General features: G+C 47.6%; 1 protein-coding gene across 1 annotated transcript in view; it reads right to left on the bottom strand.

Moving 5' to 3' along the window:
* The window catches only part of LOC136595494 (peroxisomal acyl-coenzyme A oxidase 2-like), a 43,469-nt gene that overhangs the window by 18,459 nt on the left and 2,970 nt on the right, over positions 1–22,040 (bottom strand). The window contains exons 2-3 of the mRNA XM_066588708.1: positions 11,666–11,746; positions 11,506–11,565 (exon numbers count right to left, since the gene is read on the bottom strand). Of these exons, the coding sequence (XP_066444805.1) occupies positions 11,506–11,546 (41 nt within the window). The 5' untranslated portion in view covers positions 11,547–11,565; positions 11,666–11,746. The remainder of the gene's footprint in view (positions 1–11,505; positions 11,566–11,665; positions 11,747–22,040) is intronic.

Below are 22,040 nucleotides of genomic sequence, written 5' to 3' on the forward strand. Positions count from 1 at the left end.
CCGCGTTGGTGAGGGCGCGTACAATGTTGCGGGAGACGTGGTTGTGCAGGGCTGGTACGGCGACTGGGAACCGAGTAGCGCGAGGCCGCCGCCATCATGCTTTTGAAAGCCTCCGTTTCCACAAGCCTATACGGCAGCATCTCCAGGCTGATCAATTTGGCTATGTACACGTTTAACGCTTGAGCGTGCGGGTGCGCGGCGGCGTGCTTGCGCTCAAACAGTTGTTTGACCGCTAAGAGACATTGCTGGATGGGGCCGAGGACAGCGAAGGAGAGGGTGTGGGTGCAGGCCAGGAGACGGTAGTGCCTGTGTCCTGAGAGGGGGCTTGGATCTCAGTGGCAGGTTGGGGCACAGGGGGAGAGGCAGTGGTGCAAACTGGAGGTGGTGAACGGCCTTCGTCCCACCTTGTGGGGTGCTTGGCCATCATATGCCTGTGCATGCTGGTGGTGGTGAGGCTGGTGGGGCTGGCTCCCCGACTGATCTTGGCGAGACAAAGGTTGCACACCACTGTTCGTCGGTCGTCTGCACTCTCAGTGAAAAACTGCCAGACCTTTGAGCACCTCGGCCTCTGCAGGGTGGCATGGCGCGAGGGGGCGCTTTGGGAAACAGTTGGGGGATTATTCGGTCTGGCCCTGCCTCTACCCCTGGCCACCGCACTGCCTCTTCCAACCTGCCCTGCTGCTGCACTTGCCTCCCCCTCTGAAGACCTGTCCTCAGTAGGCTTAGCAAACCAGGTGGGGTCAGTCACCTCATCGTCCTGCTGCTCTTCCTCCGAATCCTCTGTGCGCTCCTCCCTCGGACTTACTCCAATTACTACTACCTGAGTGATAGACAACTGTGTCTCATCGCCATCATCCTCCTCACCCACTGAAAGCTCTTGAGACAGTTGCCGGAAGTCCCCAGCCTCATTCCCCGGACCCCGGGAACTTTCCAAAGGTTGGGCATCAGTCACGACAAACTCCTCCGGTGGGAGAGGAACCATTGCTGCCCATTCTGGGCAGGGGCCCCGAGAACAGTTCCTGAGAGTCTGCCTGCTCCTCAGAATGTGTCATTGTAATGGAGTGAGGAGGCTGGGAGGAAGGAGGAGCAGCAGCCAGAGAATTCAGAGTTGCAGCAGTGGAGGGCGTAGAACTCTGGGTGGTCGATAGATTGCTGGATGCACTTTCTGCCATCCATGACAGGACCTGCTCACACTGCTCATTTGCTAATAAAGGTCTACCGCGTGGACCCATTAATTGTGAGATTAATCGCCAGAAACGTGCCTCTCTCGTAATCCCGCAGCAGTCGGCTGCGAAACACCTGGATCAGGAGCTCGGCCTGTGCCCACACCCTGACTTGGGCCTCCGCGTCCTCGCCCGCATCCACATCCTCTAGGCCTACCCCTACCCCTCAGCATGGTGTATTACGAGTAGAGCAGAAACAGAACGCTGTAATAAAATGTGCCGCTTATTGGCCTGTGGTTGGAGGCTGACTTCACTTACGGAACGCACAACAGAGCCAGGAAAGAATTTTGCGCATGCCTGCAGTGAGACGTAGGTGCGTATGACTGAGATAGTGGAATTCACAGCGCAGAAGCAGTCAAGTGGCCAGACGCCACTAGTAGGCCTTAATTATTTTGCTTCTATTTTTTGAACGGCAGAGCTCAGACAGTAGACAGATACTGTAGGCAGCGTATATATGTATACTGTTTCAATGTGGACAGGATCACGGCGGTGATGTAACGGGCACCGCAGAGCCAGGAAACACTTCTGCGCACGCCTGCAGTGAGACGTAGGTGCGTAGGACTGAGATAGTGGAATTCACAGTGCAGAAGCAGTCAAGTGGCCAGACGCCACTAGTAGGCCTTAAGTATTTTGCTTCTATTTTTTGAACGGCAGAGCTGAGACAGTAGACAGATACTGTAGGCAGCGTATATATGTATACTGTTTCAATGTGGACAGGATAACGGCGGTGATGTAACGGGCACCGCAGAGCCAGGAAACACTTCTGCGCACGCCTGCAGTGAGACGTAGGTGCGTAGGACTGAGATAGTGGAATTCACAGCGCAGAAGCAGTCAAGTGGCCAGACGCCACTTGTAGGCCTTAATTATTTTGCTTCTATTTTTTGAACGGCAGAGCTGAGACAGTAGACAGATACTGTAGGCAGCTTATATATGTATACTGTTTCAATGTGGACAGGATAACGGCGGTGATGTAACGGGCACCGCAGAGCAAGGAAACACTTTTGCGCACACCTCCAGTGAGCCGTAGGTGCGTAGGACTGAGATAGTGGAATTCACAGCGCAGAAGCAGTCAAGTGGCTAGATGCCACTAGTAGGCCTTAGGTATTTTGCTTCTATTTTTTGAACGGCAGAGCTCAGACAGTAGACAGATACTGTAGGCAGCGTATATATGTATACTGTTTCAATGTGGACAGGATCACGGCGGTGATGTAACAGGCACCGCAGAGCCAGGAAAAACTTTTGCGCAAGCCTGCTGTAACGCTTAGCTGCGCATTAATTAGGACTACTAGCAGACACGCAGTACACTGAGGACGGTCACAGGCAGACCAAATATAATTTTTTTCCCAAAATTTGTTTGAAAAAGCCCACTGCCTATATAGCCTGTATATCTCTTTCACCTTTCCCACTGTGCCTGCCTCACCAGTACTGGCCCTATACTATGTACAATGAGTGGAGACTGAGGACGCAACGGTCTGCACGGCCGATATACAAAAAGAAAAAAAAATGTGCAACACTGCTAAAAGCAGCCTCAACAGTACTGCACACGGTCAGATGTTGCCCTAAGAAGGACCGTTGGGGTTCTTGAAGCCTAAAATAACTCCTAACACTCTCCCTATAGCAGCTCCAGCATCACCACCACTTTCCCTGAGCTATGTCAGAATGCATCTGTGGCGAGCCGCGGGAGGGGCCGATTTATATACTCGGGTGACACCTGATCTCGCCAGCCACTTACTGCAGAGGGGTGGTATAGGGCTTGAACGGCGCAGGGGGAAGTTGTAATGCCTTCCCTGTCTTTCTATTGGCCAGAAAAGCGCGCTAATGTCTCAGAGATGAAAGTGAAAGTAACTCGAACATCGCGTGGTGCTCGTTTCGAATAACGAGCATCTCGAACACACTAATACTTGAACGAGTATCAAGCTCGGACGAGTACGTTCGCTCATCTCTAGTTTTTTTATTTTCATTTATTGCCCCCCTTACAGTCTTGTCGAGCCACACTGGCTTCCTTGTACTTGTAGTTCTTTTGTTTTAAAGGGTATGAACTGCTCACATCAGGTGATTAGGATGTTTTTAAGCTTTTCCCATTTGTTGTCTGTACCGATATTTTTGCTGAATGACAGCTGAATGACAGCTGGAAATTAATTATATTGTAGTCACTATTTCCCAAGTGCCCCTCAACCTGCACCCCTATTATTCGGTCTGGTTTGTTAGTTAATACTAAGTCCAGAGTTGCCCTTCCTCTAGTTGGCTCCTGCACAAGTTGGGTAAGGTAGTTATCTTTAATTGTTTTCAAGAACTTATGGCCCTTGTGAGATTTGCAGTTTTCCCATATCATATCTGGATAATTAAAGTCCCCCATGATAATTACTTCATTGCGGTTTGACACCTCTTCTATCCACCTTAATAATAAGATTTAAAGGGGTTGTCCCGTGAAAGCAAGTGGGATTAAGCACTTCTGTATGGCCATATTAATGCACTTTGTAATATACATCGTGCATTAAATATGAGCCATACAGAAGTTATTCACTCACTTGTCTGCCGTCCTCGCGCTGTCTCTGCGTCCCCGTCGCCATGGAGCCGTCTAATTTCTTCTTCTTAGTCCTTTTTAGATGCGCTTGCGCAGTCAGTCTTTTCCCCACTGTGAACGATCCCCTCCAGCGTGCCCACGCGATACAGCTTGCCTGCGCATCCGCGAACCGGGACCAGCAGCCGCCAGAGAACAGGGACCAGCAGCCGCCAGCGATCCGGGACCAGCAGCCGCCAGGGATCCGGGATCAGCAGCCGCCAGCGATCCGGCACTAGCAGCCGCCAGCGATCCGGGACCAGCAGCCGCCAGCGATCCGGGACCAGCAGCCGCCAGCGATCCGGGACCGGCAGCCGCCAGCCACCCGGGACCAGCAGCCGCCAGCGATCTGGGACCAGCAGCCGCCAGCCACCCGGGACCAGCAGCCGCCAGCGATCTGGGACCAGCAGCCGCCAACGATCTGGGACCAGCAGCCGCTGGCCACCCGGGACCAGCAGCCGCCGGCCACCCGGGACCAGCAGCCGCCGGCCACCCGGGACCAGCAGCCGCCAGCCACCCGGGACCAGCAGCCGCCAGCCACCCAGGACCAGCAGCCGCCAGCCACCCGGGATGCATGGATGGATGTGTGTGCGTGTGTGCATAAGTGCGTGCGGATGCATGGATGGATAGATGGATGAGGCTGCATGGGCGGATGGATGAGGCCGAATGAGCGATTGTGTCACTATGTGACTATGCATGTATAAGTCTGTGTGGCTGCATGGATGGTTGGGACCGCATAGATGGTTGGGGCTGCATGGATGGTTCGGGCCGCATGGGCAGATGTGTGTCTCTGTGATGATGCATGTATTAGTCTGTGTGGATGCATGGATGGTTGAGGCTGCATGGGCGAATGTGTGTCTCTGTGATGATGCATGTATAAGTCTGCGTGGATGCATGGATAGATGTGTGTGCGTGTGTGCATAAGTGCGTGCGGATGCATGGATGGACGAATGGATGAGGCCACATGGGCGGATGGATGAGGCCACATGGGCAGATGGATGAGGCCGCATGGGCGATGTGTGTATATGTGATGATGCATGTATAAGTCTGTGTGGATGCATGGATGGTTGAGGCCGCATGGATGGTTGGGGCCGCATGGGCGGATGTGTGTCTCTGTGATGATGCATGTATAAGTCTGTGTGGATGCATGGATGGATGTGTGTGCATAAGTGCGTGCGGATGCATGGATGGACGGATGGATGAGGCCGCATGGGCGGATGGATGAGGCCGCATGGGCGGATGTGTGTCTATGTGATGATGCATGTATAAGTCTGTGTGGATGCATGGATGGTTGGGGTTGCATGGATGGTTGGGGCCGCATGGGCGGATGTGTGTCTCTGTGATGATGCATGTATAAGTCTGTGTGGATGCATGGATGGTTGGGGCCGCATGGGCGGATGGATGAGGCCGCATGGGCGGATGTGTGTCTATGTGATGATGCATGTATAAGTCTGTGTGGATGCATGGATGGATGAGGCCGCATGGATGGTTGGGGCCGCATGGGCGGATGTGTGTCTATGTGATGATGCATGTATAAGTCTGTGTGGATGCATGGATGGTTGGGGCCGCATGGGTGGATGTGTGTCTCTGTGATGATGCATGTATAAGTCTGTGCGGATGCATGGATGGTTGGGGCCGCATGGGCGGATGTGTGTCTATGTGATGATGCATGTATAAGTCTGTGTGGATGCATGGATGTATGAGGCCGCATGGATGGTTAGAGCCACATGGGCGGATGTGTGTCTATGTGATGATGCATGTATAAGTCTGTGTGGATGCATGGATGGATGAGGCCGCATGGATGGTTGGGGCCGCATGGGCGGATGTGTGTCTCTGTGATGATGCATGTATAAGTCTGTGTGGATGCATGGATGGTTGGGGCCGCATGGGCGGATGGATGAGGCCGCATGGGCGGATGTGTGTCTATGTGATGATGCATGTATAAGTCTGTGTGGATGCATGGATGGATGAGGCCGCATGGATGGTTGGGGCCGCATGGGCGGATGTGTGTCTATGTGATGATGCATGTATAAGTCTGTGTGGATGCATGGATGGTTGGGGCCGCATGGGTGGATGTGTGTCTCTGTGATGATGCATGTATAAGTCTGTGCGGACGCATGGATGGTTGGGGCCGCATGGGCGGATGTGTGTCTATGTGATGATGCATGTATAAGTCTGTGTGGATGCATGGATGTATGAGGCCGCATGGATGGTTAGAGCCACATGGGCGGATGTGTGTCTATGTGATGATGCATGTATAAGTCTGTGTGGATGCATGGATGGATGAGGCCGCATGGATGGTTGGGGCCGCATGGGCGGGTGTGTCTATGTGATGATGCATGTATAAGTCTGTGTGGATGCATGGATGGTTGGGGCCGCATGGGCGGATGTGTGTCTCTGTGATGATGCATGTATAAGTCTGTGTGGATGCATGGATGGATGGGGCCGCATGGGCGGATGGATGAGGCCATGTGGGTGTGTGTGTGTGTGTGTGTGTCTAGGGATGGATGCATGTATAGTGCTGATGGATGGATGTGTCTGTGTATATTTGTCTGTCTATCTGCGGGTGGGTGGGTTGGTTGTTGTAGCTTAGCATCTCGGTTGATCTATGCCGTCTTTAAAATGCAGAGTGTATATGTCGGAGCGCATCGGTGGCCAGTGGCGATTCCTGGGTTTGCACTCGTGATCTTCTTCCGAAGTCCCTGCAAGAGGGTGAGTATTTGCACCACATTTTCTTTCTTACTCACACACAGCAGATCACAGCCTCTTTAAAACACAAAATCACAATGCCTAGCTGTGTGGTTCCAACTTGCATAACATACTGGAAGAAGGGAGGTGAAAGTGCTTGTCTTCATGTGTTTCCAATGAATATGGCAAAAACAAGACTTTGGCTACAGCAGGCTCCTCACATCTTCGTGGACGTCGAAGAGTGGCTTAAAAAGATTTCCCAAAAAAAAGATTTTTATAGTTATCGGTTGTGCAGCAAACATTTCAAGGAGGATTGCTACATAATAGTCGGCGACCGTAAAAAATTGAAGCCCAATGCTGTGCCAAGTATATTCCCAACAGCGTTGGAAATTGAGACCCGAGCTAACCGGTTAGCGAAGAAAGGTGAACCTTCAAGAAAACCGAAAAATTGGGGAGACGCAACAGCCGGAAAGTTCAGCTGAAGAAACTTTGAGGGAAGAAACTTCAAGGGAAGAAACTTCGCGCGAAGAATCTACCCTGGATGCACCTAGCGCAGTTCAAGAAATTACCGCCGACGTGTATTTACAAGGTGATGAAACCCAGTTAGAAATTCCTTTGACAGTATTCAGTGAAGGTTGTGCAGTAGAAGCAAAGGTAATCGTCAATTTCAAAAGACAGTTTGAGGAAAGACGAACCGACACCGAAGCAAGCAATGCAGAAAGGGGTAAATGCAAGGCCTGCCAAGCAGCGGCAAATAAATCACAACAGAGGACACAACTCCAGTCAAGAAGCATTGGCATCCAATGCAAAGTAATAGAAGCCAGTCCACACCAGAATCCAAGTTTATTTAAAATCCCACAGGGGACTCCGTGCTCTGCAACACCAGTAAAATCCAATATGGGTAATATTGCCGTCCAAGAGAAACCAGAAGAGAGCCCAATTTCAAAAACAGCAAATGAGGCCGATAGAATCGATATGCAACCATCAAGTTGCAATATTGCTTCTACTTTGGAGGAAAGCTTTTCCACTGTTTTTTCGGATGATCCAAACGACTCGACCTTTAGACTCTCGCAAGCATCGGAGAGTTCTGGTAGTGAGGATGTTGCCATTCCTTCTGATTCCGATAACCCCTTGAGCTACCCCTTACCAGAATTTGAAAGCTTAGCTGCAACAGAGATGGACCCATCCGCTGAAGAAAAGTACATGGTTTTCAAAAGCTCCTTGATGGCTTTATTTTCCATGATCCCTTGCCCTTACAGAAAGCAATGCTTTCTGAAACTAATCCACGTCAGGATTTTCCCAAAGGGATCGATGGTAATTCTGAAATCTGTTTGCCAAAGAGGTCACACCTGCAACTTGTGGCGAAGCCAACCCCTCATCCACAATTGTCCGGCGGGGAACATTTTACTTGCTTCCAGTGTCCTTCTGAGCGGATCAAATTTCGCAAAAGTTAGTAATATGCTACAGATTCTGAAACTTTTAGGAATCTCAAAAACAACTTTCTACCACCAACATAACTTATTATTCCCAGTGATAGATAATCATTGGATGCAGCAGAGGGCAAATCTAATTGCACAAATGAAATCAACACCCGTGTGTTTAGCTGGCGATGGGCAATCCGATAGCCCTGGTTTTTCTGCAAAGTACACCGTGTACACTTTTTTTGAGTTGAAGAGCAAAAAAATTGTGGGCTTCACGGTGGAACAACTTGTTCCACCTGCTTCGTCTGTTTCGCTCGAAAGTACTGCATTCCGGAAAACACTACTTGAATTGATCCCCGGTGGATTAAACGTTCAAATTTTGGCAACCGATCGGCATGTCTCAATCCGTAAGGTAATTCACCAGGAATTCCCAGAAATAATGCACGAATTTGATGTCTGGCATGTGGCCAAAGCAGTTGGCAAGCAGTTGCTTGTGGCATCCAAAAGCACTCACTGCGCAACCATTGCCCCGTGGATATTGAGCCTCAAAAATCATCTGTGGTGGTGTTCGCATACCCGTAAAAGAAATCCCGATTTACTGGTAGAGAAATGGAAATCGGCAACAAATCACAGAATCGACGTTCACGAGTGGGAGAACAATGCCCAATATCACCGCTGCAGTCACGCACTTCTGGAACCAACCACCGCTTGGTTAGCCCCTGACAGTACAGCACACATCAAAGTCAAAACCGTGGTTCTGAAAACAAGCTTACTGAAAGACATCCGCCATCTTTCCAATTTTTGTCACACTGGCGATTTGGAGATTTATCACGCCAGTGTATTGAAATACAGGCCCAAACGAATTCATTTTTTTTATGACGGAATGGTGGCTAGAACTCAACTTGCTGTTCTAGACCACAATTACAACGTAGGTAGAATTCAAAAGCTCAGAAGATCGCGATCAGAAGACGGGAGCGAGGACCAGAAGTCTTACCGAGTGGAGTACTCAAAAGCACGAAAGGAGTGGATTTTGAAAGCTCTTTATGAGCCGAAGTCCATTGAATTTGTATTTGACATCATTCATGAGATTATGATGTTCGCTAAAGGTGAGATGTCCATCTCCTGGCATTCAAAATCCTCAGAATTCCCTCGAAATATTGCACCTGTTGTGAAACCCAGTGAAGAGGAATTGGTTCACAAATTTCAAAGTAGATTTCCAAGGTAGTAAAGAAAAAATTTGGGTGGGTATTAAAAAAAAAATCCCAACAAACTTTCACGAAAAATATAGTAAGTAATATTTTTCCATCATGCGCATCTGTCTATTTTTTCATGTGTCTGTCTTTTGTAAATAGGAGAACTCTGTAATTTTCAACGGTTCCTCTGTCTCTTTTATCTGTGTGTCTCTCTATTATTTACGTTGTATTTTGTATAGTTTACATGTGCGTTTCAGTCTTATTTCCATGTGTGTATAGTTTTATTTATTTAAAACTTGTGCTCGCTTATCCTTATTTTTTCCCTATGCGCTCTATGCCCTTTTGTAAATCGCATTTTCATCCCTTTTTTCTCTTTGCAATCATCTGCATAACATGCCTTTTTTGTATAGAACATATAACTGGTACAATGTGAAATGTTGCCAGTCTCATCCCATAAATCCTACGCATATTTTTGCGGGTGTTTTTAACAATTTTTACATTTTCACTACAACATTTTTGATAATTTTGTAAAAACCATTTTTTCGTCCATTACGGTAAAATTGTTTAGTTAGGGACTTTAGTTATTTTTTTAGATAGGTCTCGCAAGAGAATGAGGATCCTTGTCGTGGATTGCGGGCTTACGGTAAAATGACCAAATTAATGACACACATATTTAAATGTATAGCAATAATATTTATAAAATGTTTTAGCCAAAAAATTGTTATTTTGGTCATTTTATTAACCAATACCTCATTGCAATTTTTTTGGGGGGGATGTAAATTATAGTGCTAACACTACATATAAAGTAGGTGCATGTGTTTGTGAAAATATATGTGTGTGTGTGTATATATATATATATATATATATATATATATATATATATATATATTTATACACACACATATACACATACACATATATATATATATATATATACATATATACACACATATACACATACACACATATATATATATATATACACACATATATATATACACACATATATATATACATGAATACGTATACGCGTAAACACGCCCGCGCGCATACGCGTACACACGCACGCATGTACTCGTACGCGTATAATATATATATATATATAGGTGTGTACACGCATATATACACACATATATATATTTAGGTGAAAAACTTATTTCTTCTATCACAGCATCGCTGTGGACAGTGAATTGCAGGCAATACATTACGTTCTGCTGAGACAATTCAGCACTGGACAGCTCCCTCCTGCTGAGACAATTCAGCACTGGACAGCTCCCTGCTATAACGAAGCCTGGCTTCGGTGTGTCGGGGAAATGATCAGCACTGGACAGCTCCCTCCTCCCGAGTAGAGCCCTGCAAAGCAATCCACAGGCAGGCAGGCAGGCAGGCAGACAGACAGACAGACAGACAGACAGATAGATAGATAGATAGACAGACAAGCTTGACAAAAACCAACATGGCCGAAACGGAGCCTGTTTTTCTGTGATGGGGGAATAAAACTTTGGATATTAATTTGCACCCTGGATGCTGCTGAAGTCTTTTTTATTGCTGCATGTGATTTTGGTGATAAGGATCCATTCACCTGTCTCTTTGGCTACTGCATAATCTATGCCCAAACCCTGGAGGGATATACAATTTGTGCTGCTGGCGACCTGCTTTCTTTGTTTGTTGTGTCATAATGTCTCCTGGTGAACAGTGCAGATAGTCTGATCGCGTGTTCAAGGTTTTCGCACACAAGCGCATACTGTGCAAATAGTGGATGCTGTGTTACACATAGGCAGTCTTCTGGTAACATCTGGAGGACAACATTGTGTTCTCTGCAGCAGACACACTCTGACACTGTGGGCATCCTAATGCACTGCCCGCAGTGACACCACTCTGTATTGGCAAGCCTGCCATATGGATCTTGAGTGGATTCCGACGCACCCTCTTCTGGTGCTCCCTGCGGATCATTTTGAAAGCACTGGACACTGCTTATGTCCGCCTGAGCATATAGGGAGTCTGCCAGTTGTTGTTGAACCTAAGAAGGGATTACATATGAAGAATACTGTATAAACACATACACACGTGCGTACGTGTGTGTTTGCATAAACACATACACACGTGCGTACGTGTGTGTTTGCATAAACACATACACACGTGCGTACGTGTGTATGCATAAACACGTACACACGTGCGTGTGTATATATGCACACACACGTAAGTACGTGTGACTGTATATACACATACACACTCGGGCGCCCCCTGTTCCCCGCTGCTACACCCCGCTCCGTCAAACCACCCGGCACCCCCCGAATCTTTTCACCCGAGTACGGAAGTACTCGAAAATCGTGGTGCTCGATCGAGTAATTACTCAAAACGAGTAGGTTCACTCATCTCTATTACAAACCCATCAGAATTTTTAAAATTTTACCACCTACCTCAGTATACTGCCGCCTTTCTGGAGCATCCTCATTTTCATCGGAATCAGAAATGTATTCCTGCGGAAAAAAAGATCAACATTACTTTCATTATGTTTTTTGGCATGGTTTGCTGCGAAGCCTTATTACTAAACAAATTCTATTTGCAGCAAAGTCTTACCTCTCCAACAGAATCGGATGAAGATTCAATTTCAAATTCAAGGTCTTCCTCCAGGTGGGACATGATGGCGTGTGATTTTGACTAAATAAACAAAATCAAAGTACAAATAATTAATTGCAGTGCTATAACAGTTATGGAAAATGTAACTATTTCCCATTCCCATCTTACATATGTATATTTTGGAAAATTGCAGGCAGATTGTTGGATGTAAAACAGACAGATTACAAGCAGTAAGTAGGCAGATTGTAGGATGGATTACAGACAGATTCCAAGCAGTAAGTAGGCAGATTGCAGGCAGATTGTATGCAGATTGTAGGATGGATTACAGACAGATTGCAAGCAGTAAGTAGGCAGATTGTATGCAGATTCCAAGCAGTAAGTAGGCAGATTGTATGCAGATTGTATGCAGATTCCAAGCAGTAAGTAGGCAGATTGTAGGATGGATTACAGACAGATTCCAAGCAGTAAGTAGGCAGATTGCAGGCAGATTGTATGCAGATTACAAGCAGTAAGTAGGCAGATTGTAGGATGGATTACAGACAGATTACAAGCAGTAAGTAGGCAGATTGTATGCAGATTACAAGCAGTAAGTAGGCAGATTGTAGGATGAATTACAGACAGATTACAAGCAGTAAGTAGGGCAATTGTAGGCAGATTGTAGGATGGATTACAGACAGATTACAGCAGTAAGTATGCAGATTGTATGCAGATTGTAGGCAGATTGTAAAATGGATTACAGACAGATTACAAGCAGTAAGTAGGCAGATTGTAGGCAGATTGCAGGCAGATTGCAGGCAGATTGTAGGAAGATTGTAGGAAGATTGTAGGATGGATTACAGACAGATTACAAGCAGTAAGTAGGCAGATTGTATGCAGATTGTATGCAATTGTAGGATGGATTACAGACAGATTACAAGCAGTAAGTAGGCAGATTGTATGCAGATTGTAGGATGGATTACAGACAGATTACAAGCATTAAGTAGGCAGATTGTATGCAGATTGTAGACAGATTACAAGCAGTAAGTAGGCAGATTGCAGGCAGAGTGTATGCAGATTGTAGGCAGATTGTAGGATGGAGTAAAGACAGATTACAAGCAGCAAGTATGCCGATTGTATGCAAATTGTAGGCAGATTGTAGGATGGATTACAGACAGATTACAGGCAGTAAGTAGGCAGATTGTATGCAGATCGTTTGACAAATTACAGGCAGATTGCAGGCAGATTGCAGGCAGATTGTAGGCAGATTGTAGGATGGATTACAGACAGATTACAAGCAGTAAGTAGGCAGATTGTAGGCAGATTGCAGGCAGATTGTATGCAGATTGTAGGAAGATTGTAGTATGGATTACAGACAGATTACAAGCAGTAAGTAGGCAGATTGTATGGAGATTGTATGCAATTTTAGGATGGATTACAGACAGATTACAAGCAGTAAGTAGGCAGATTGTAGACAGATTACAAGCAGTAAGTAGGCAGATTGTATGCAGATTGTATGCAGATTGTAGGATGGATTACAGACAGATTACAAGCAGTAAGTAGGCAGATTGTATGCAGATCGTTTGACAGATTACAGGCACATTGCAGGCAAATTGTATGCAGATTGTATTCAGATTTTAGACAGATTACAAGCAGTAAGGAGGCAGATTGCAGGCAGATTGTATGCAGATTGTAGGCAGATTGTAGGATGGATTACAGACAGATTACAAGCAGTAAGTAGGCAGATTGCAGTCAGATTGTAGGCACATTGTAGGGTGGATTACAGACAGATTACAAGCAGTAAGTAGGCAGATTGTATGCAGATTGTAGGAAGGATTACAGACAGATTACAAGCAGTAAATAGGCAGATTGTATGCAGATTGTATGCAGATTGTAGACAGATTACAAGCAGTAAGTAGGCAGATTGCAGGCAGATAGCAGGCAGATTGTAGGCAGATTGTAGGATGGATTACAGACAGATTACACGCAGTAAATAGGCAGATTGTAGGCAGATTGTAGGATGGATTACAGACAGAATACAAGCAGTAAGTAGGCAGATTGTATGCAGATTGTATGCAGATTGTAGGATGGATTACAGACAGATTACAAGCAGTAAGTGGGCAGATTGTATGCAGATTGTAGACAGAGTGTAGGATGGATTACAGACAGATTACAAGCAGTAATGAGGCAGATTGTATCAAGATTGTATGCCGATCGTTTGAGGGATTAAAGGCGGATTGCAGGCAGATTATAGGCACATTGCAGACAGATTGCAGACAGATGACAGGCACATTGTAGGCAGATTGTATGCAGATTGTTGGATGGATTACAGACAGATTACAAGCAGTAAGTAGGCAGGTTGCAGGCAGATTATTTTCAGTATATAGGCAGTATATAGGAGGTGCTGAGACAGTGCATAAATGGGGACTACATAGAGGGCTCGATGGAGGGGTTTATTTGCTGCAGGGAGCGGGTCGGGTGCTCTTACCTAGGCTTCTTTATGGAAAATGTCAGTGAGAAACATGTGGTGGCTGAATCCTCCCTTGCACGGTCTCTCAAATCACTCCACCTCCCTACTGCTCGTCGTGCCGTCCAACCAATGGGGTGGCTGGAATAGGCATTACAAGCAGTAGAGTTCCCCGCCTCCCGCGATGACGTCATCGAGTGAATCACGTGACCGGCGTCTCGGGAGCGCGCACGTCGGGCTCCATCAAGCGCGGTGCACCATGGGAGAAAACCCCGGTGCACCTTGGAAGAAATTTTATAAGTTGCTGAAACGCTGGAACGGTGAGTAGAAACCATCATTAAAAGCCATTTAAACTTGTGCATAGTAATGTTTGCTTTAGAAGGGGGACTGGGCAAAAAAAAAAATTCACTTCTGCCTCCGGACAACCCCTTTAAGTTTCTTCTGTTGCTTTTGGTGGCCTATAGAAACCCCCTAACAGAATTTTGTTATTTTTTTCTCCCTGTATTTCTACCCACAGAGATTCCACCTGTTCATCTCCTTTAGCTATATCTTCTCGTAGCCTCAGCATTAGGAACAATTCTAGGCGCTTTTTTTTTTGACAATGAGTGTATATTATGCAGGCGAGGATCCGCTTTGCTAAAGACTCTGTATCACACAACTCCTCTAATACCAGACACAGCCATAGACAAGAGAAACGGTCCTTTCTCTAATCCTAAACAACCCCTTTAAAGTTTAGCATGGATTTGAAAGTGGCTTAATTCGGCTGGCAATTTACATCAAAATCCACATGTAGGCTTCTTTCACACGGGCGACGCATTTTCATGCAGGTCACATCGTGTAGTATCCTAGAGTTGGGGTCCCACAGCATTGTTAAAGCCACGTAATGTAAATTATATGTCTTTAAATATGTTAAATGTGTGTATACCACTTTAAGTGCTCAATAATGTGTTAAATTTGTGTGTTTTCATACAAGCAAATCCCGCATGACTTGGCAGAACTCACCCTTAACTACTCTCACCCCTGTCAATCACCCCTAGCTAGTGCAGGGATTGGATAGTTAGCTTTCCCCTGACTCAGGATTGGATGGGAGTTAAGGTATAAAAAGTAGGGAGTGGGGTTAGCCAGTCTAGTCCTGGGGTTAGCTGAGTGAAGGAAACATCAAGTGCTCCATTGCTGAAAAAGGTTTGGAACCACTGGTCTAGGCTTTATGTATTGTTGTTTGGTGATTGCTAATTCCTTAGCAACTATGATTGACCATTTGTGGATATATAGATACAGTCGACCGAAAATCGCTACATTTGTGTGCAAGAGCACTAAAGCTCAATCCTGAATGGAGACACTGACTAGAGAAAGCTCACTGTCACATCCATTCTTTCAATTATCAAAGGTACCAGGTCTCCGTGTGCCATACGGGTTTGCGCCAGAGCCTGTTGGGAAGGGTCACTATATATACCCACCCCCAAATAAGGTTACACTTGCAAAACCACATGCACTTGTATGAAGCTGCCCTTTAAGTGAATCTGGAAAAATTGGAAAACTGTTGTAGGTGTGTTCAAATTGGCAGCTGGTGGGGCTAATGCAAGCAGGTGGGATCGAATATTTCTGCTTCCTAAACATAAAAACACAATAAACTGCTTCTATGTGCAGCATGAAAATTTTTACACTTTGTGCAAGGGCTCGGCGATAGGTCAAAAATTGCAATTTCGTATTTTTTTCAAACTTAAGGACAATTTTTGATTTTAATCTTGATTTTCATTTTTTTGCAAAAACAAGCTAAGGGGATGCCAAGACACATTTTTTACATAAAGGAATTGCATGATTATCAGAACTGTCCTTAGCTGTCACCATCAATTAGAAGGTTGAATTAGCACGGCTGTGTGCAGTCCATGTGAAGAATCAGTTGTTTTAAGAGCCTCATAGCTTATTATGGGACTGTGTAGACAGACAGCATACGGCTTGCAAATGTCCGAATGGGTCCTACAGCTACACTGAAAGGTCTTGTAGCGCTACTGAGTGATTTGTAGGTATTGAATGACAGCTGCAGCCCACATGATTGCATACAACTCAGGCCAGCTTCACACAGGTGATAGGCTATTTTGCGTTGCGAGAGTGAGTGAAAACGCATGAAAATGAAACCAATGATCTTCAATGGTTTCATTGTCATTTGTGATGCCTTCACTGCATACTCACAGCGCTAAGAAAAAGCAGCATTATCGCCCGTTGTTTTTAGTGGGGCTGGCTGGGATGAAGGAATCCTCTGCCATAGCTGTCACAGCTGTGATAGAGGTCCGCGATGCCATCCATTGCTTTCAATGGGGCTAGCGCTGCTGCAGCCCCATTGAAAGCCATGGGTTGCAGCAAAGCACCGCAGCAATGATTTTCGGGGAAAGGCATGAAATATAAGCCCTTTCCTGAAAATCCTCTTTAGCTGTAAAGAAAAGTAAAAAAAATATTAACTCATCTAGAAGAGCCGTCCGGCTCTTTTCTCTGGCCCTGCAGATGTCTTCTGGAGGCCAGGGATTGAAAAATCCCCACCTCCAGAAAGCGCTGCCCCGATTAACTGAGCGCCATAACCAATCAGGGGCAACACCCAGCCATCATTGATTGACAGGTGAGCGCTGACTGTGATTGGCTGAGCGCTGTGGGAATCCGCAGAAAATGGAGCATGCTGTGATTTTTTTCAAGCTCATGCAATCCGCAAATCGGAAAAATGACATTTCCCCATGACATCATGACAGCATACGCTGGAGGTTGCTCACCTGCTGACCTGAAGGGACAGGAAGAGGCAGAGTATAAAAAGAACCTCCCCTCCACCAACACCAGTGTTTTTCCTGTCCCTTCAGGACAGCAACGGCAGAGCTCCAGCGACGCTGTCCCATGCCGGAGGAGGACTTACCGGCGAAGCGGCGGCGTTTTTCTTCTGGCAGCCCCGGCAACCCCAGTGGGAAGGACCCCATCTGGGCGCTTTCCGGGGACTGCGTGGGCCGGGGTCCAAGTACGGGCTGCCGGCACCACTGCGGCCGTCATTTCAGGCGGCGGCCGCCATCTCCGGGTCCAGGGCCGACAGGAGCACTCCAGGGGGCGTGGTCTCGGCGGAATACAGCACGATGACATCAGACGCTCCGCAAAGGGGGCGTGGCCTGCGAATGGGCGTGGCCTGGCGCGGCCGGTGCCGAATTTAAAAATCTGCTGCCCCTGCATCAGCTGGTGGTGTTTCTCCACGCTAAGGAACGATCCTAAGTACAGAAAGCGTTCCTGCAAGACGCAAGATGTCGGCCAGAGAGGACCCAGAGACCCTCCAAACTGTAAGTGGTCCGGTGGACCAACCTACACCTGCACTACATACACTTCCCGACTAACAGAGTTTCCCTTGTCTTACAGGACAGGGATACTCAAAAACCGAGGGAGGCTAGACGAAGGAGTAAAAAATGTCCAGTATGTCTAACCAAACTCGACGACTCCTGCACAAAAACGTTATGTGCTACCTGTTCCGCAAAAGTTATGCAGGAGGAAAAAACTTCCCTTATGGCCGAAATTCGGTCAGTCGTCCGGGAAGAAGTGCAGTCCTCCCTCTCGGACCTCCAACCTGGGCCTTCCGGGGTTACACGCAGGTCGGTTCCGGCGGTGTCTGAGTCCGACTCCGACATAGCGGAAAATATGGATTTTGACGGGGAAGTGACGCAGGAGGACAAAAAATATCTTTTTTCTACCTCAGACATGGATCAACTGCTAAAAGCTGTACGCAGAACCATGCAGGTGGAGGAAGACGTGCAGCAACCCCGCACAGTCCAGGAGGATATGTTCGCGGGGTTACTCCCGCAACGGAAATCTTCATTCCCCGTAAACGCCACGCTCAAGCAGCTGATTCTAAATGAGTGGGAGAGCGTGGATCAGGCTCCACTAATCCCTAGGGAATTCAAAGAATGCCTTTTATTTCCGGGAGATGAGGTGTCCTTTTTGGACGAGATACCAAAAGTCGATGCGGCAATTGCCATGGTATCCAGAAAGTCCGGATTACTCTTTGAGGATACGTCCCACTTAAAGGACCCGTTGGACCATAAGGTGGACACAACCATGCGTAAAGCCTGGTCTACCTCCGGTCTGATCATGAAATCCAACATCGCGGCCACTTCCGTGGCTCGTTGCATGGCAATCTGGTTGGACCAATTCGCAGCCCTAGTCGACCAAAAAGCCCCTAGGGAGGAGTTCGCAAGTGGCATCCCTCTGCTACGGATGGCAACAGGGTTTCTGGCGGATGCTTCAATGGAAACAGTCCGCTTCGGAGCCCGCATGGCAGCACTATCGAACACCGCCAGAAGGGCAGTGTGGGTAAAAGAGTGGTCGGGGGACTCAGCTTCCAAAAATAGGCTATGTACCCTACCGTTCCGGGGCGGGCGCATATTTGGACCAGACCTGGATCGTCTGCTGGAGAAAGCAGCTGACAAGAGTCACGGACTGCCTGCCACCAGACCACCCAAGAGACCCTTCACTCCTCATCCCTCGTCCACGTACGCCGGGAAGGGGAAGGCCGGAAGATGGTCTTATCCGAAGGGCGGAAGGGGTAAGACTTTAACTTTTGTCCCTCAGCCCATACTTTCGGGCCCGGTAGGGGGTATACTGGCTCGCTGTTCCAATAGCTGGTGTAGTATTACAACTAACGAGTGGGTACTGCACCTAGTGGCGGAGGGGTACAGGATCGAGCTACTATCCCGCCCCCTGGACAGATTTATGATAACCCCAACCCAGTCTCCAGGCCTAGAACAGGCTCTGTTGGAGGGCGTACGGAACCTGCAGGGTCTCGGCGCGGTTATCCTGGTCCCCAAGAAGGAACAGGGAAAAGGTTTCTATTCCCCCCTCTTTCTGGTTCCCAAACCAGATGGCTCCCACCGCACCATTATCAATCTCAAACAACTGAATAGATTCATTGAATATACGAAATTCAAAATGGAAACCATTAGAACTGCAACTCCTCTAATTGCCAGAGATAACGTAATGGCTACAATAGACCTTAAGGATGCCTATTTTCACATCCCTATTTACGCCAACTCACAAAAGTTCCTGAGGTTTGCGCTGAGGGTGGAGGGGGAAATCTGCCACTTTCAGTTCGTCTGCCTCCCATTTGGAATCTCCTCGGCTCCGCGAATTTTTTCCAAGGTCGTGATAGAAATGGTGGCCTTCTTACGAAATCAGGGTGTCATGATCATCCCCTACTTGGACGACTTCCTATTGATGGCAGATTCCCCGTCCACTCTGAGATCACACTTGGAGTCCACATTGCAATTATTTAAGGAGCTTGGCTGGATTATTAACGAGTCAAAATCCAACATGGAGCCAGAAACCAGGAAGAAATTCCTGGGTGTCATCCTGGATTCCAGTCTACAAAATTCGTCCCTTCCTCCCCTAAGAAAACATCTTATCATAGAGGAATGTTCCAACCTCTATAAAAAACATAGGGTAACGATAAGAGACGCAATGCGGATCCTGGGACTAATGACTTCGTGCATCGGCGTGGTCCCCTGGGCCCAGTTCCATAGTCGCGGACTCCAGTCACTAATTCTCCAGAATTGGGACAAGTTGCAGGCTTCGCTTGATCAGACAATCCCTATTTCTGCGGAAGCCAGAGCTTCACTCCGTTGGTGGGTGTCGTCGGACAACCTGTCTCAGGCATCCGATTGGAATTTGGACCCAGCAGTAATAATCACGACCGATGCCAGCGCCAAAGGGTGGGGGACCCACTTTGAAGGCGGTTATGTACAGGGGGCCTGGGACGTTCACGAGAAAGCTAGCTCATCGAACTTTAGGGAGCTTAAAGCGGTATGGAAATCCCTGCGTAGCCTGCAAACACGGTTAGTGGCGAAGCATGTGAGGATCTTCTCAGACAATATGACAACAGTATCACTCATTCGCCACCAGGGTACCACCAGGAATCCTCCACTACAACGACTGGCGGGGCGGATCCTTCAATGGGCGGAAGGCACAACAAAGTCCCTATCGGCCTTTCATATAAAAGGAGCCGAGAACTCAGCCGCGGACTTTTTAAGCAGAAGGAAAGTGGACCCAGGAGAGTGGGAACTCCATCCAGAGGTGTTCAGCCTTCTTGTGGAGAAGTGGGGGGTACCAGAAGTAGACCTCTTTGCGTCAAGCGCAAACACCAAATGCCGGCTTTTCTTTTCCAGAGGCGCAGAGAAACAGTCCTTGGGCACGGACGCTCTCTCTCACCCCTGGGATTGGGACCTAGCATATGCCTTTCCCCCTCTACCACTAATCCCGCTCCTGCTAAGGAAATTACTGCAGTCAACCCTAACAGTAATTTTTGTAGCACCATATTGGCCCAAAAGACCGTGGTTCCCCCTCCTGAGATCCCTGTCAGTGGGAGAGCCCTTCCACCTTCCAACAAGACCGGACCTACTGTCGCAGGGCCCTCTTCTTTACCCGGAAGTTCACAAGTTCAGGCTTACGGCCTGGAGCTTGAGCGGGTAAAGTTCCTAGGGAAGGGTCTTTCCCCTAATGTTATTTCCACCATTAGCGAGAGTCTTAAACCCTCGACACACAAAATCTACTCCAAAGTCTGGAAAAAATTTTCGGAGTGGTTAGGCCAGGACATCCAGCAGCTGGACCAGCCAGACGTTCGTAAAATCTTAGATTTTCTCCAGGTGGGCCTGGATAAAGGTTTGAGTCCGAATACCCGCAAAGTCCAAATTGCGGCCTTGGGGGCATTCTTCGATCTCGCGCTGGCGGAGCACGGGTGGATTAGGAGATTTCTTAGAGGGGCGAGCAGATTACATCCATTCACACGGCCCACGGCACCACCCTGGGATCTGACCATAGTCCTTCAGGCCTTCTGCGATTTCCCCCCCCCCCCATTCGAACCGATTACGGATCTATCCATCGCCTGGCTGACGTACAAGGTAGCCCTGCTTGTGGCAGTTACGTCGGCCAGACGCGTGGGGGAAATCCAGGCCCTCTCACGAAGGGCCCCATATATGACTATCCACCCAGACAAAATAGTTTTTTTTTTAGACCCGTCCTTCCAGCCTAAAGTATTGTCAGATTTCCACAAGGGCCAACCAATAGTTATTCCAGCCTTTTGCCAAAATTTCAAAAATGGAAAAGAACAAAAGCTCCATAATATAGACGTCAAAAGAGCGGTACTAGCGTACCTTGAGGCAGCGGAAAGTTTCAGGAAGTCTGACAAACTTTTCGTTCAATTTCAGGGGCAGGCCAAAGGAAAGGGCGCTTCTAAAGATGCGATCGCCAGGTGGCTCAGGAGAGCCATCCAGGAGGCTTACAAGACCAAGGGCATCCCCCCTCCAGAAGGATTGAAGGCCCACTCAACGAGAGCGGTGGCATCCTCTTGGGCAGAGAGAGCGCACGCGTCGATTGAGCAAATCTGTAACGCAGCCACATGGACTTCAGGCCATACTTTCATTAAACATTATAGGCTGGACTTTAAATATAGTCAGGACGCATCCTTCGGTAGGAAGGTGCTCCAAGCCGTAATCCCTCCCTAAAAAGCCCATGCCACTTATTTGGTATTCCTCCAGCGTATGCTGTCATGATGTCATGGGGAAAACGGGAATTTTTTCTAACCGATAATTCCCTTTCTGGAAGACATCATGACAGCATATGGGCTTTTTTCCCCCCCTTACCAACATGGTTACCCTAGTTTGTCCATCACATGAGGTAATGTGTATGCTTTGACTTTGTTTTCTGAGGTGTGTGATGTCAATAAAAACACACCTTCTGGTTAAATAGCTGGTCACTGTGGTCATTTGGAACGCACTGGTGTTGGTGGAGGGGAGGTTCTTTTTATACTCTGCCTCTTCCTGTCCCTTCAGGTCAGCAGGTGAGCAACCTCCAGCGTATGCTGTCATGATGTCTTCCAGAAAGGGAATTATCGGTAAGAAAAAATTCCCGTTTTTCAGGTATTCA

The sequence above is a fragment of the Eleutherodactylus coqui genome, unplaced genomic scaffold (genome assembly GCF_035609145.1).
Source record: "Eleutherodactylus coqui strain aEleCoq1 unplaced genomic scaffold, aEleCoq1.hap1 HAP1_SCAFFOLD_311, whole genome shotgun sequence".
Taxonomy (NCBI): domain Eukaryota; kingdom Metazoa; phylum Chordata; class Amphibia; order Anura; family Eleutherodactylidae; genus Eleutherodactylus; species Eleutherodactylus coqui.